The following is a 15454-nucleotide window of genomic DNA, read 5'->3' on the forward strand; positions in this document are numbered from 1 at the left end:
GAACTTTCAAACACAATTTGCTTAGAAAGAATATCATCAAATTCTAGGGAAATTTGAGCATCAATTGGACTTACAACGTTTAAATTAAAATCATGAGCAGACTCAAATTGTTGGGCTAATTTTTGAGCTTTTTCTGAATTAGTTAAAAGAAGTTTATCCCCATCTTTCAAAGTAGGAATTGGCTTCTGGGACTTTTTTAGAATTTTAGTTAATTTCCAAAATGGCTTTGAGTAGGGTTTTATGTCCTCTACTGCTTTAGCAAAATTTTCATTACGAATGAAATTTAAACGACGTTTGATCTCTTTTTGAAGGTCGCAATAAATTAATTTCAAATAAGGATCCCTAGTACGTTGATATTGGCGTCGACGAATGTTTTTCAGTCGTATCAAAAACTGAAGATCATCATCAATTAAAGGTTGATTAAATTTATGTTTAACTTTAGGTATTGAAGCGGCTTTAGCATTGACTATTGAAGTTGTCAAATTTTCTACAGCCAAATCAATATCTTCTATTGAATTCAGTGGAACGTTTACATCTAAATTACGTTCAATAAAATTCATATATCGCTCCCAGTTAGCCTTTTGAAAATTAAAAGTTGATTTTAAAGGGTTTTCAATGGGACTTTGAGATAAAGAAAATGTTACTGGAAGGTGGTCTGAATCGAGGTCCGCATGAGTAACTAATTGACTACAATGCTCGCCTAAATCCGTTAGAACCAAATCAATTGTGGAGGGATTTCTAATTGAAGAAAAACAAGTATGCCCATTAGGATATTCAACAGTATAATAACCTGCAGAGCAGTCATTAAACAAAATATTCCCATTTGAATTTGATGAAATATTATTCCAAGATCGGTGTTTTGCATTAAAGTCACCAATAATAAAAAATTTAGATTTATTTCTGGTGAGTTTTTGTAAATCTCCCTTCAAAAAATTTTTCTGTTTACCGCTACATTGAAAAGGCAAATATGCGGCAACAATTATAATTTTCCCCATAGAAGTTTCTAATTCAATTCCAATTGTTTCTAAGACTTTTGTATTGAAAGAAGGAAGAAGTCTAAATTTGAGACGACTATTGATGACAATAGCTACACCCCCACCTTGTCGATCAAGTCGATCATTTCGTAAAATTTTAAAGAAAGCATTGCTTTTCAAGTTATTGTCTGGCTTTAAAAAAGTTTCAGTGATGGCAGCAATATGTATGTTTTGAGTTTTCAAAAATAAAAAGAATTCATCTTGGTTAGCCAGCAAAGATCTAGCATTCCAATTCATAATATTTAAACATCTATTTGGATCCATGAGGGAATCGCAAAGTCATAATAATTTTGTTAGCATAATTAAAAGAAGTTTGGAAAGCTTCAAACATTGAATTTGCTTTCAACATAAGTTGCATCATTTCCATTAAATTTTGATGCAAAAATTTTAATTTTTCCTCAGTAATCTCACCCAAATCAACAAAATTGTTAGGATCAGAAAATGAAGGAGAAGTAGTATTTGAATTTCGGGGATTTTCCCAAGCCTTCGCATGAACGTTGAGACTTGGTTTTTTCCCATTTTTATTAGTTAAACCTGAAGAGGGAAACCCATTTTCAACCACCTCTGAGAACGATAAACAACGAGTCTGTGGCGCAGAATCAGCCCAGGTAACATTAAAATCACTTCGGGTATTACCCAGCCGTGATTCCAATGTAGGCCGAGGCTGACTGCGAACAGGCAGGTTGTTTGCCGGCCCGACGTGTGAAGACGAAAAAGAGGAAGGAGGAGAAGAAACTTTTCTGGAAACTTTGGGATTTTTCCTAGAAGCAATAATTTTTGCCCTGATGGGACAATCCAGCGAATTCGAGGAGTGATTACCTGCGCAATTCGCACACTTAAAAAATTCTGTTTTTGGCTTATCACCACCAAAAAGGCATTTAGATTTTTCATGATCGAATGAGCCGCAAAACATGCATCTGGCATTCATTCTACAATTTTTAGTGCCATGACAAAAAGCTTGACAACGACGACATTGCGTAATGTTTTGTAAAAAATTGGTAGAAGATTTACGAAAAGGTTCGAATTTGACTCGACAATGAAACATAAGACGAGCCTTTTCAAGAATTTGCAAATTATTAACCTGATCCTTTTTAAAATGGATCAAATAAAGTTCAGGAGTAAAACCAACACTACTGGTATTATTCGTGTTGGTTCTTTTCCTCATTTGAATAACTTGAATTGGAGAAAAACCTAACAAAGAATTTAATTCAGCTGTGATCTCATCCGGTGTCTGATCGCCAGTGAGACCACGAAGTACAACTTTAAATGGACGATCACTTCTAGCGTCGTACGTAAAAAATTGGTGTTTTTTATTATTCAAATAATTTAAAACCTTTTGAAAATCATTAAAAGATTCCGCCAATATACGAGCAGTTCCCCTTCGACCGATCTGAAAAGAAATCTTCACATCCTTGACGGAAGTGACGATTTCTTTTCGAAAGGCATTGAAGTCAGGAATCGTGACCGTTATTGGTGGAATCTTTTCGTTTTTAAGAGTATAAGAAGAAGAAGGTTTCTTAGTACTCTTATCAGAATTAAATATGAATATTTCCTCATCACCGATGTTATGAAGGACATCGAATGAATTGGAAATTTCAACTTTTTTGGGCGATGGACCTGAATTAGGTTCGGCAATCCGTTTTCTTCCGGCCCTTGAACCGGCCGATGACTTCCCCATGCTGGAAAGAAAAGAGAAAATATGAATGAAAGAAAATGAAAATAATTTTAGCACTGAAAAGTGCTGATTGAAATACAGGTAAGGAAAAAATAAATAATGTAAAATGTTCCTGCAGGTACACAGCAACGATACGATGCTCCGGCGTACGTGTTGACGGCTCAACGGTACAGATGGAAGTGAGACTTTATCTTACTGGTTTTCAAATGTGCGCCGCACATTCTTCTCCAATGTATCGATTAGAACAACAACAGAAATATTGAAAAAATACTCCGCAGCTCAAAGTTTGAAAAAAATCTTTATTTTCATAAGTTTGGAATGGAGATCTTGGAGTATGTTTCTCATGCTTATATAGAAGAAATTGCACACACTATCAATTCTACAAACAATAACACAGCCCTGCGTGTAGAGACTTCGTCTGTCAGCTGTTATCTGTCTAACGGAAAACTTGCATAGCAGAATGCACGAGAATGGATACAATGTTTGATACACCATTGAACGGAATCTAGTGGACAACTGGATCCCAGCTAACATGAAATCGTAATAGAAATGATAATCCAAATCGAATATTTAGACATTTTCAATAACTATCGTAAACACGTTGGTATTGAGTGATTTTCTATCATTCATTTACGACAAGCTTTGCCCAAAAAAAATTGAATCGGATAGCAGTTTAGTCAATTCGTAAATATGTCTCCAAAAAGTTGAGAATATGCTCATTTGACATTTACGATTTGAGTGAACTGATTTACGATAAATGGGCGGTCCTTCAATTGACACTCTCTCCGGTCTCTTCCTTTGACCGGTTCGTAAAAAGAAAATCTCACCTATAGAGCTTTAGCGTAGACCATATCAACTGATGAGTTGGCATCGTGGTAAGATACCAGTCTACAAACCCGGAGGACTGGAATTCAAACCTCGGTCGATGAAATTTTTTTTTCGTTTATTTGGCTTCTTGTTGGAAAATGGAATCGTTGGAGTCTTGTCATTGTAGATATATCGCCTCCACTTTTGTAGCTATATGCTATTTTTGTAAGTTTAATACAATCTTTTAATCTTGTATATATGTTTGAATAATTCTGTTGTTCCTGCGGTATACCTTCATAAATGTTTGCTGGGATGAAATTTTCATGGTTCTTCAAATAAGAAATAAGCACACCGAGAAAAAGTGAATCAATAAATCTAAACATCACTTATGCAACACATTTAGTTTTAAGCAATCGACGATTGTTGTTCCTAATAAAATTTACTTAAACAAGAGTTTAAATCACGTTTTTATTTCGCTTACTCTAGAAATTCCAATAGGTAATGGACCCAGCAGATAACTGGTGATATTATAACCTGTACACTGTAAATATGAGTAAATCAATCGTGTCATATGATGCAATAAGCTAAACAATGCAACTGGCACAGCTTTTTGCCAGCATTGTCATACCCGTAACGATTAAGATCCTTTTCCTTCCAATCTTCTCATTCTCACTAATGTGCTTTGCCACTGGCTCAACCAGTTCGTTAGTCGTTTGTCTTTCGTGCATTTCAACGGTCGTGCAATTTTACCGCGAAGTCCATAACAACAGTTAACGTATTGATCGGACAAATGGATTGAGATTGTTCCGGTTCTTTGCTAGACTCTGGAACTGGTCCCACAAACACCTTAACATGTTTTTCTCGGGCTTGTGATATAGCTCAGTTAGCAATCACTTGCTTCCTGGGTCTATGCCCACGAGTTCGATTCCAAGAGTACACAGTTGTATCGGACTAGTTTTTCATCAACTGTCCGCCAACTGCATCGTTGATATAAAGTCACGAAAGCCATACAATGGTAAAACGACTATAATTGAACCAAAAAAAAAACTTCTATCTGTTGAAGGTCGTTTTTCATTTTATATTTCATCTAATAGTTTTTTCAAGACGAGCTGGTAAACCAGCGCTAAACTTTTATTTTAAAGATAATGCTCCAAGTTCTTCTTTGAATATGTCGATTTTGCATCGGAAAATCTTCCACCACATTTGAGACTAAAGCTCTTGAAATTATTAGCCATGAACAATTTCTTAGGCTCAAAAAAAATGGCATTGGCTGGAATAACTCAATGCTAAACTAATTTATGAACTAACATTTATAAACCAACGTCGTAAATTTTGAACAAGTTATACATTTTTATGAGGACCCAGGAACCCAAATTGCTCACAATAAAAAATGTTGTGAGCGATTGTGTGAAATCTGATTACCATGAGCAGAGTAGTAAATCTAGAACAGTTCAATAAGGTTTTTGGACCACCTTATCGACGGCAATGCTTCGTAGCTATATGCATAGTTTTTGTGGAAAACTCAAGCAGCAGAACAAAAAAAACACAGACGACTGGTGGAATATTAAGCTTTGCGATAAAGCACGAAAGCGCTAGTGTTCAGAAAGGAATTTTCAAGTGGGGTTCTGTTTTACATTCTCTCGTTTAACAGTTGTGAAACACACTAGGTACCAACAATCTTGGAATATGTGTGTGTATTTCTGTGATTGAACTTCTGGGGCGCTGAACTTTTTGATGGTGGGGTTTAATTGTTTCGACACCAATTTATGCATGAACGAAGATTAACCCACAATTGATGTGGTTTTTTTGGTGAGAAAAATGTCTTAAAACGGTTTTTTTTCTTTTTTTTCTCCAATAGCTCCAGTTTGGTGGCCGTTTCGACGCTCCGCCCCGGCGCCTCGGAACACGTCAAGAAGGAGTTCCGCACCAAGGCCAAACAGCTGAGCCGGCTCAACGACCCGAACATCGTGCGGCTGATCGGGGCCTGCCTGAAGGACGAACCGATTTGTATCGTTTTAGATTACAAATTCAACGCGGACCTGAACCAGTTTCTGCAGGAGCACACGGCCGAAACCGGAACGCTGGTGCAGCATAATTCGCTAAGGTGAGCAAATTTGGGCTTTTGAGGGAAATTTTACAGTTGTGAAATCGCATTTCGAGTTGGTCGCCTAAAGGTATGCTATTCTCCGAGACTTTTCGAATGAAACGCCTGTAAGTAGGCTATTGAAAAAAAAAAGATTAGAGATGGAGCTGTAAGTCTCCGTTCAAAGAAACAGTGAAGGTGGCTTTACAGCTAAAGTTGTAGATAAATATTGGAATACCATATTCTCGTTTCTTCTTTTTCAAGGAGGATAAACAAATCATACTGGCATTAGTCTAGTGTCGAAACAATAACACAAAACCACATGAAGCAGACATCCAGTTGTTCGTTTCTATTTAATCGTTTCTAGAAAGCATTCACAGGACATAAATTCTCATCATTTGACTTTGCTTCAAGTTGGGATTAAAGTCAACTGGCTAAGTCAAGCATGGAACATATTTTCATTTTCCCAAGAATCTCAGCTCTCATCATCAACGTCATAATTAGAACCATTCCAACTGGCAGCAGCAGCAATCATTATTAATTCCCGCTTTTCTGAGGCTCTGCAAAATGTAACCGGATACTCATATTTGCATGATGATGCGTATGAAGCGTTGTGTGTGTTGTGATCTGAATCAATGCTCCAGGAAAATTCTCAGAATCTGTGGAGCGACACACACCTTCTAGGCAAATCCTTAGGAACATTGCGTTCCATCATCCATTTCCATCCAATTCGTATTCGATTTCGGTTTGAAGCCATAGGCCGCTAGCTAGCTGAGGAAGAAGAAACATTCAGGATACCGCCGAGTGTCGTTCTAGGTTTCATTTTGTGGCAGCATTGGAGGCAGAAGGTGGTTTTATGACAACCAAGAGGATTATAATACTCTTCCTCTTAATCCGGCCGGCTTTCGGATGATGCTCTTCCTCTTTCTTCCCAGTAATAATGGCCATAACAGTAAAACAGAAAGCAACAACGTCCTGAAATTTTCACAACAGCCTCCCGGTTGGCTTATGGTTGCCAGATTCATGTGCGAAAATGTTGCGAATTTCGAGACCGAAAGCCTTTGAAGCACAAAGCGGCTTTTTACTTTGTGGTTAGAACTCTGTAAAACAGGAGCGTACTTAAGTAAAAATAACAAAAAATTTCAATAAAATCTTAAACATATGAATCAGTCACAAAATTAATGTGAAATAAACTGGAGAAATAGAAAAATAACGCCTGAATGAAAAAAACTTCAATGCTGAAAACGATCAAGAAACACATTTTTTTGATCCAATGTAACGTAATTACTAAAAAGCATTAAATTAATTTTAGATTTCCAATTCAGATTTCAGATTCAGCTTTCAGATTCAGATTTCAGATTCAGATTTCAGATTCAGATTTCAGATTCAGATTTCAGATTCAGATTTCAGATTCAGATTTCAGATTCAGATTTCAGATTCAGATTTCAGATTCAGATTTCAGATTCAGATTTCAGATTCAGATTTCAGATTCAGATTTCAGATTCAGATTTCAGATTCAGATTTCAGATTCAGATTTCAGATTCAGATTTCAGATTCAGATTTCAGATTCAGATTTCAGATTCAGATTTCAGATTCAGATTTCAGATTCAGATTTCAGATTCAGATTTCAGATTCAGATTTCAGATTCAGATTTCAGATTCAGATTTCAGATTCAGATTTCAGATTCAGATTTCAGATTCAGATTTCAGATTCAGATTTCAGATTCAGATTTCAGATTCAGATTTCAGATTCAGATTTCAGATTTTTTTTTTATTTTTTATTTTTTTTTTATATTTATTTATTTTTTTTTTAATTTCAGATTTAGATTTCAGATTCAGATTTCAGATTCAGATTTCAGATTCAGATTTCAGATTCAGATTTCAGATTCAGATTTCAGATTCAGATTTCAGATTCAGATTTCAGATTCAGATTTCAGATTCAGATTTCAGATTCAGATTTCAGATTCAGATTTCAGATTCAGATTTCAGATTCAGATTTCAGATTCAGATTTCAGATTCAGATTTCAGATTCAGATTTCAGATTCAGATTTCAGATTCAGATTTCAGATTCAGATTTCAGATTCAGATTTCAGATTCAGATTTCAGATTCAGATTTCAGATTCAGATTTCAGATTCAGATTTCAGATTCAGATTTCAGATTCAGATTTCAGATTCAGATTTCAGATTCAGATTTCAGATTCAGATTTCAGATTCAGATTTCAGATTCAGATTTCAGATTGAGATTTCAGATTCAGATTTCAGATTCAGATTTCAGATTCAGATTTCAGATTCAGATTTCAGATTCAGATTTCAGATTCAGATTTCAGATTTAAATTTCAGATTCAGATTTTAGATTCAGATTTTAGATTCAGATTTCAGATTCAGATTTCAGATTCAGATTTCAGATTCAGATTTCAGATTTCAGATTCAGATTTCAGATTCAGATTTCAGATTCAGATTTCAGATTCAGATTTCAGATTCAGATTTCAGATTCAGATTTCAGATTCAGATTTCAGATTCAGATTTCAGATTCAGATTTCAGATTCAGATTTCAGATTCAGATTTCAGATTCAGATTTCAGATTCAGATTTCAGATTCAGATTTCAGATTCAGATTTCAGATTCAGATTTCAGATTCAGATTTCAGATTCAGATTTCAGATTCAGATTTCAGATTCAGATTTCAGATTCAGATTTCAGATTCAGATTTCAGATTCAGATTTCAGATTCAGATTTCAGATTCAGATTTCAGATTCAGATTTCAGATTCAAATTTCAGATTCAGATTTCAGATTCAGATTTCAGATTCAGATTTCAGATTCAGATTTCAGATTCAGATTTCAGATTCAGATTTCAGATTCAGATTTCAGATTCAGATTTCAGATTCAGATTTCAGATTCAGATTTCAGATTCAGATTTCAGATTCAGATTTCAGATTCAGATTTCAGATTCAGATTTCAGATTTAGATTTCAGATTCAGATTTCAGATGCAGATTTCAGATTCATGTTTGAGATTTAGGGTTCAGATTCAGAATGCAGATTTCAAATCCAAATTCCTGATTCAGATTTCAAATCAAAATTGGGGATTCAGATTTCTGTTTCAATTTTAGAAATCCAATTGATAGAAAGTTCCTTTTCAAGGCGAACGTCAAATTTTCAATACGAAAATTGATACGAAAGAATGAAGCTAAAATAGTAGGTCTCATGTTCCATGGCTAATGTCTCATGTCTCCTGTCTCATGTCCAATGTCTCATGTCTCATGTCTCATGTCTCATGTCTGATGTCTGATGTCTCATGTCTCATGTCTCATGTCTCATGTCTCATGTCTCATGTCTCATGTCTCATGTCTCATGTCTCATGTCTAATGTCTCATGTCTTATACCTCATGTATCAAGTCTCAGGTCTCATGTCTCATACCTCATGTATCCAATCTCAGCTTTCATGTCTCATGTCTCATGTCTCAGTTCTCAGTTCTCTTGTCTCATGCTTCATGTTTCATGTTTCATGTTTCATGTTTCATGTTTCATGTTTCATGTTTCATGTTTCATGTTTCATGTTTCATGTTTCATGTTTCATGTTTCATGTTTCATGTTTCATGTTTCATGTTTCATGTTTCATGTTTCATGTTTCATGTTTCATGTTTCATGTTTCATGTTTCATGTTTCATGTTTCATGTTTCATGTTTCATGTTTCATGTTTCATGTTTCATGTTTCATGTTTCATGTTTCATGTTTCATGTTCCTTGTCTCATGTCTCATGGCTTTTGTCTCAGGTCAGGTCTCGTGTCTCGTGATCTCAGGTCTCAAGTCTCAGGTCTCAGTTCTCATGCTTCAAATCTCATGTCTCTTGTTTCTTTCCTCATGTCTTAAATCTCAGGTCTCAGGACTCAAAAAGATTCTAAGTGTTTTGTTTTGAAATGGTTTTTTTTCTCTCAAATTCCGCGTATATTCCGAAAACTGCGTAAAAAATGACCGCGTTCATTCTCGAAAACTGCATAAAAAAGCCGTGTAAAAAACCTTACTATATATGCATGATTTTACCATTGAAATATCATGAAATATCAATCAAACATTATAATATTTGGCAAAATATTCTTCTCGATTTCAATGAACAGATTTTTCCTAAAATCTTATCTCGTAACTGGATAAGATTATGAGTTAAAGTCAGAACCGAAAACCTGCCCCATTCTAGTCGGAGTGCCGAAAATATTCAAACTGTCGTAACCGGCAACGACTGAAGTGGGAATTGATAATGACAAAATAACAATATCGCGAAAGTTCACATCAGTCAGCAGCTGGAGTAACGGCAGCAAGTTCATCCTCTGGCCCTTATGTTCCGAGAGTCTGTGGGTCGTTTTACGGATTACGTAACGTCGTCGTTTGTGGCATCACCACAGTGTTTGGAGCCCTTCTGGGTACCCACAAAGTAATATTACAGAGGAGGACGAGAAGAAGAAGATTCACATTTGGCGGCACTTCTCTTTCCGCAAACCTCGCAAGTGCTAAAATAGACAGCGCGAACCAATAACCATCAAATGCGACCCAGATGGTGGAGGGATTTATACCAGGGCACGACGAAGCTCTAACCTGGCACTTGAGTGGGTGTCCTCTCATTTTGCATCAAGATATCACGCAGCCCGTCCGCCATTTTGCAACAAAACTCTGAAGGTACACACAAACCCAAACTCTCAACCATCTCAGCCATCTCCGTGGTAAATCCTAATCCGATCCGACTTCCGGAAGTTGGCCGGCTGGCCCGGGATGTTTCCTAGAAGGTCGCCGTAGAGCAGCAGCTCGTGTTTCCAACAAATGTGCAATATGGACCAGGAATTATTGTTCCTCTTATTGCACTTTTGGTCCAACAACCTACATTATTGAATAGAAACGAGCGGCCTCTCGAAAGAACGGAACTGAACTGAATATGGTTCATCGTTCGTCGTTCGCCTGCTAGGATCCAAACGAAGCTGCTCTAATCCTACGGACGGAGGGCATCGTATCGCAGTTTTAGTGCCAAGAAGCGACACTGCCCCAGAGTAGCAAAGCCTGCTACGATGCCATATCGAGAAAGGATGCCTGAAAGCGAGAAACTGTCGGCCTGTGACGATAAAACCACACAACTCGCTTTGACCCTGACTCTTGTGTGTAAGTTCTGTGAAGTGTCTGGTTTGGGACGATATTTATCCATATTTTTGCCACTTCCGGTTTGGCGTTGTTATGGGACAGGTGCGTACCTTACAGCGTTTTTTAATTTTTGTTCTGTTAGGAAGATTGTTGGATTCGGTTTTTGAAAACTAATAAAACTGTTTGAGGAACAAAATGATACAACCAGTGACTATATTGTCGGTACATTCTACATATTGTATTTATGGCTTTTATAGTTTACAAACGGTTCACAATGTCGAAAGTAGAACGCACTTCAAATACTTTTTGAGTAGTTTAATTCCAGTGCTCAGTGGTCCAAAAAGGGCAAAAAGTGAAACCTTTTTTCCTACCGCCTTTGTATTTCATTCAAGCTCTAAAGTAGGGATGAGCATTGCTCATTGAGCAATCCGCGGCGCTCGAGGCCTGTTTTTGCGGCCCGTGAAACTTTTCTCAAATTGAACAAAGGGCATAATGGTCACCTTTGATCAAAGAAAACAGCTATAATTTGTGAGTTACTTCGCTGTTTCGTGTTCAGACACTAAAAAAGACTATTTCCTAACGGGCTTAAACTTGAAAAAGAAGATAAAATCGTTTAAAAATGCATTTTCAATATGTTTGCTAAAAGCTGAAAATCAGTTACTGCAGGGACATAATGAGAACCCGCACTGGGACAGTATAAGCACCATTAATCGGGGCACGATGAGCATTTTCTGCCGTAGAATCCAGCAGTGAATTCAACTCGATGATGTCAACTGATTTATAGACACTTGTTTCATCTGACGATTCAGTCTATTGGTTAGGTGTTTTAAAAGCTTCCAACTTCAAAATCAATTACTAATAGGAAGTCTGCAAAAGCTAATAAAATAACGGAGAACTTCTGATGAGCACATGATGTTGATTATTTTTTCTCTTCTGGCAAAGATGAAACTTTTGGATTAAAATACTCAAAAGGAAATCAATCGAGTCTTTACACTTAGAAAACAGCATTACTTTTCAAAATTCAAATTTTTATTTTACAAATATTATCTTGAATATATGCCTTCGTAAGTACTGACATGTAGATATCTATGAAAACATGAAAAAAGGTTTTTTTTAAACTTGGTTTAAAAATTATAAATTTTTAGATAACATTGAAGCAATATAAGAGCGACTAATGAAGTTGTTTCCTTGAGTAAGAATTTTAGTTTCTCCAAATATGTGAAAATGTTCTTATGAAATTTTTAAGGAAAATGAAGCCTGCGATTCATATCAATCCACTTTATCCAAAATTGCATTCTGGAGCCCATTAAGGCCCACCTTATGATATTTTTTCTGAATTTGAGTATCACATCACATTTCGCAGTGTTCCATTTGTAATAATCCTGGCTCGCGATATCGGAAAATTGTGTTCTTAATGCATAGGATGCTTTCCAATATCTACAAATCTGTTCTAAAAGGCCGAAACTCAGCGTATTTTGGCATTTTGGTGATGTTTGTCTTTTATTCCAAGCTTTTGTATTAATTTATACGTTGAAGAAAATACGCACGGATTTTGAAGTCCAACTGCCTCCAAAGCCATAAATAGTTATTTGATTAAAATTCTAAAAAGCGAAAATTTCAATTTCAAATACACAAATATTATGACCTTAAGTTTTTTTTTGTCTTTATTAAGAGATTTTCAACTTTTGTTGGTTCGTCTCTTTGGAAAATGATGACAGTATTTTACAATTCATTAAACAAATAACTCTCTTTCAGGAAACATAACATTTCGTCTTCTTCAACAGGATCGTTTGATAAGGCATTTCTTAAAGATGTATCAATTTGGTAGGTGTCTCTGGGTCCTTGAAACTCGGGACATTCGATAATTATATGTTCTACCGTGAGTCTTACTTGGCATACGTCGCATATCCTTGCTGATCCACCTGATATATAATGGCGATGAATGCTTCTGGTGTGCCCCACCCGAAGTCTTGATAACAACACCTGCTCTCTTCTGTTCTCCCTATCGTTCCATTTTCTGTGATCACCTTTAATTTTGGCTAAATTCAGGTTCCTATTAGACCTCCATTCGGTCATCCATGAAGACCTTAAGTTTATTTCTTTTTTCATACCATTGAAGCTTATCAAAGCTCGGTGTGGGCTTGTGATATAGCTCAGTTGGCGAGTCTGTTGTCTCCTGAGCCGATGTCCGCGAGTTCGAGCCCAAGAGTAAACATCGAACACAGTTGTACCGGATAAGTTTTTCAATAACGATCCGCCAACTGTAACGTTGATAAAGTCGCGAGTGCCATAAAGATGGTAAAACGACTGTAATTTCGAAACAAAAAAAAAAGCTCGGTGGGCCCAAAATTTACGTTCGCGGGCCAAATGTGGCAGTTGGCCCATGTTTTAGAACATGGGTGGCCAAAATTTTCCCAAAATTGCCTTATTTTTAGCCTAGCGGACTGAAGAAAATGAATTCCTTTATGAAAATTTATGCAAACGTTTTTTTCCTTCGATGTTCATAAAACGCCCACAGGCGGATCCATGATGCGAATTTTTTATAAAGAGATTCGGTTTCTGCTGTCCGCTAGATTCGAAATAAGGCAATTTGGTGTCTTCAGAACATTTGCTACTTCAAACATGTTTCATAACTGGAAAACATAAAAAATTAGTCGAAGTTTACTATTTAAAAAAATGAAATTTCTAACTTTTTTTTCGAGAGATAGATCTTTGTTTTACAAAGTTGAAGAATACGCAAGAATACGATTCTTTAAAGTAGTTTTTTAAACTTAACTATTGTTAGATGAAGATTTTCGTGACTGAGATGTTCTAAATATTTGCGCCAGATTTCAACAAACTACGTCGTTTTCTAGCTAATTTATTGCTTTTTTATGATTTATTTTCATCAATTTCACGAGCGCTTATTGCAAAAGCGTGCAAGTGGATTTTCAAAACTATTAAATAACATTGAAGCTTAAACCAAGTGCAACAAATTGGTTTTGGCGCCATTTGTCTTCACGTGCTTATTTTAGCTTAGCTTAGCTTAGCTTGATTGACTACTCACATCCACCATAAATCATTGAACTCGAAATACAACCTGGAGAATTTTTAAGTTCGATATATTTTAATAAGCTTCGTAAACTTAGTTGATTTTTTTTTTAATTATGGAAATCTTTTGAAAACAATCGCATTTCGAATTCCATGATCGTAGGCGTGGCTCAGTAGAACAAATTCCACATCGCCAATGGTTGCTACTCCGTGATTGACCGAGGCCATCAATTTTGTCCAGAGGTCAAAAGAATGGTGTCTGGGATTGACAGCACATTCACAATGAACAAAACTGATGCTCTCTCTTTAAACATCAATAGCGGCGCCGGCCACGTCCTAGTAGTCAAGAGACAGATTTTGAAAAAGAGAGAAAGGGATAAAAGAACAAATTTATGCTTTAGGACCGAGGTTACCTCTGCATCCTAGCAAATAATTATTTTTTGAGGATGGGTGAAAGGATATGATCAGGAGACACTTTTGACTAGTGTAAAAATCAAACAATGGCAAATTAATTTATATTAACCTACGTTCCTTCTGATGTTATAAAAGAATTTGATTCGGTAGTCAGATTCATCACTTTTGTTTGCTATTATTCAACAAACAACTTGTAAAAACTTTGTTATAGAATATCTACTTTATCTGATGTCTTTATTCAACTTTAAATATATCTTTTGTTTATTTAATTGTTATTTACACAAACTGATGAGTTGATTTTTCAAAATTAAATGAATCAAAAGTAAAATAACTGATGGAATTGAATTTATTTAAAACAAAAAACTCAATGTGTTTTATTCTCAGATAAAACTAACCAAGAAAGCATAGTATTTAGAAATAATTAAAGTTTACATTACCAATGTAATATTCTGAAATCTCTCAATTTACAGTCTTTCAATTTTTACTTTAAACAAGAATTTTACTTTTCGCTTCAAAGGCTATTTTTAAATCTACAAGGTCTCAAACAAGGTCACAAGCAAAATCATTATAAATTTTTGATAAGCTGGGCTGTAGAACGGTCCGACAGAGAGTGTAAATTAAATTGATTTTTATCTGTTCTTCCAGAATTCGTCTGAAGATTAATGTTTATTTTTAACTCGTTCACATAGTAATCTGAAATTTTGTAACAATTTTTTCATTTCATACTTAAAATATTTTATTGTACTCCAAAGCGTGTTTGAAGTTAACTTACTTCCCTAATTGCAGCACACATTGCACAATACGGTATAGGTTTAAAAATATTACAATCAACCTGAGCAGTTTAGACTTTTTGTTATTTGTATGTGTGGATGGTGAAAGGACACACACACAAACGGGCGTGTGTTCGCAGGAACACGTAACCTCACATTTGTCGAATGAATGATCGGTCTCAATTTTCGATCAAATTCAAAATTTGTCTTTTAATAATTCTATGTTTCAAACAGCCAAATTTCTAGAAATATGGAATTTCACCCGTACCTTGCCATTTATCCGGAGAAATAGCAAAGCACAAATAAGACCCAGAACAAAACCCATTAATCCATCTAAAATGAACAGAAAACTATCAAAAGAAATCACTCATTTGATCAGAGTTCAAACAGATAAATAGAATGATACTTAGCTTCGATCCATTTTCCATTCAGACAGTTCTAAATCCTGAAAAATATAAAGCAACTTCCTGCTTGGATTTCGGTACAATTGTAAACATTTTGGATATCACAAATCTCACTCACAA

The 15454-nt window shown here is 35.7% G+C and overlaps 1 protein-coding gene across 1 annotated transcript in view; it reads left to right on the plus strand.

Moving 5' to 3' along the window:
* LOC129746288 (discoidin domain-containing receptor 2) overlaps positions 1–15454 on the plus strand; it is a 903668-nt gene that overhangs the window by 781729 nt on the left and 106485 nt on the right. Inside the window, exon 13 of the mRNA XM_055739885.1 lies at positions 5375–5620. Within this exon, the coding sequence (XP_055595860.1) occupies positions 5375–5620 (246 nt within the window). The remainder of the gene's footprint in view (positions 1–5374; positions 5621–15454) is intronic.

This window comes from Uranotaenia lowii, chromosome 2, assembly GCF_029784155.1.
Source record: "Uranotaenia lowii strain MFRU-FL chromosome 2, ASM2978415v1, whole genome shotgun sequence".
Lineage (NCBI taxonomy): Eukaryota > Metazoa > Arthropoda > Insecta > Diptera > Culicidae > Uranotaenia > Uranotaenia lowii.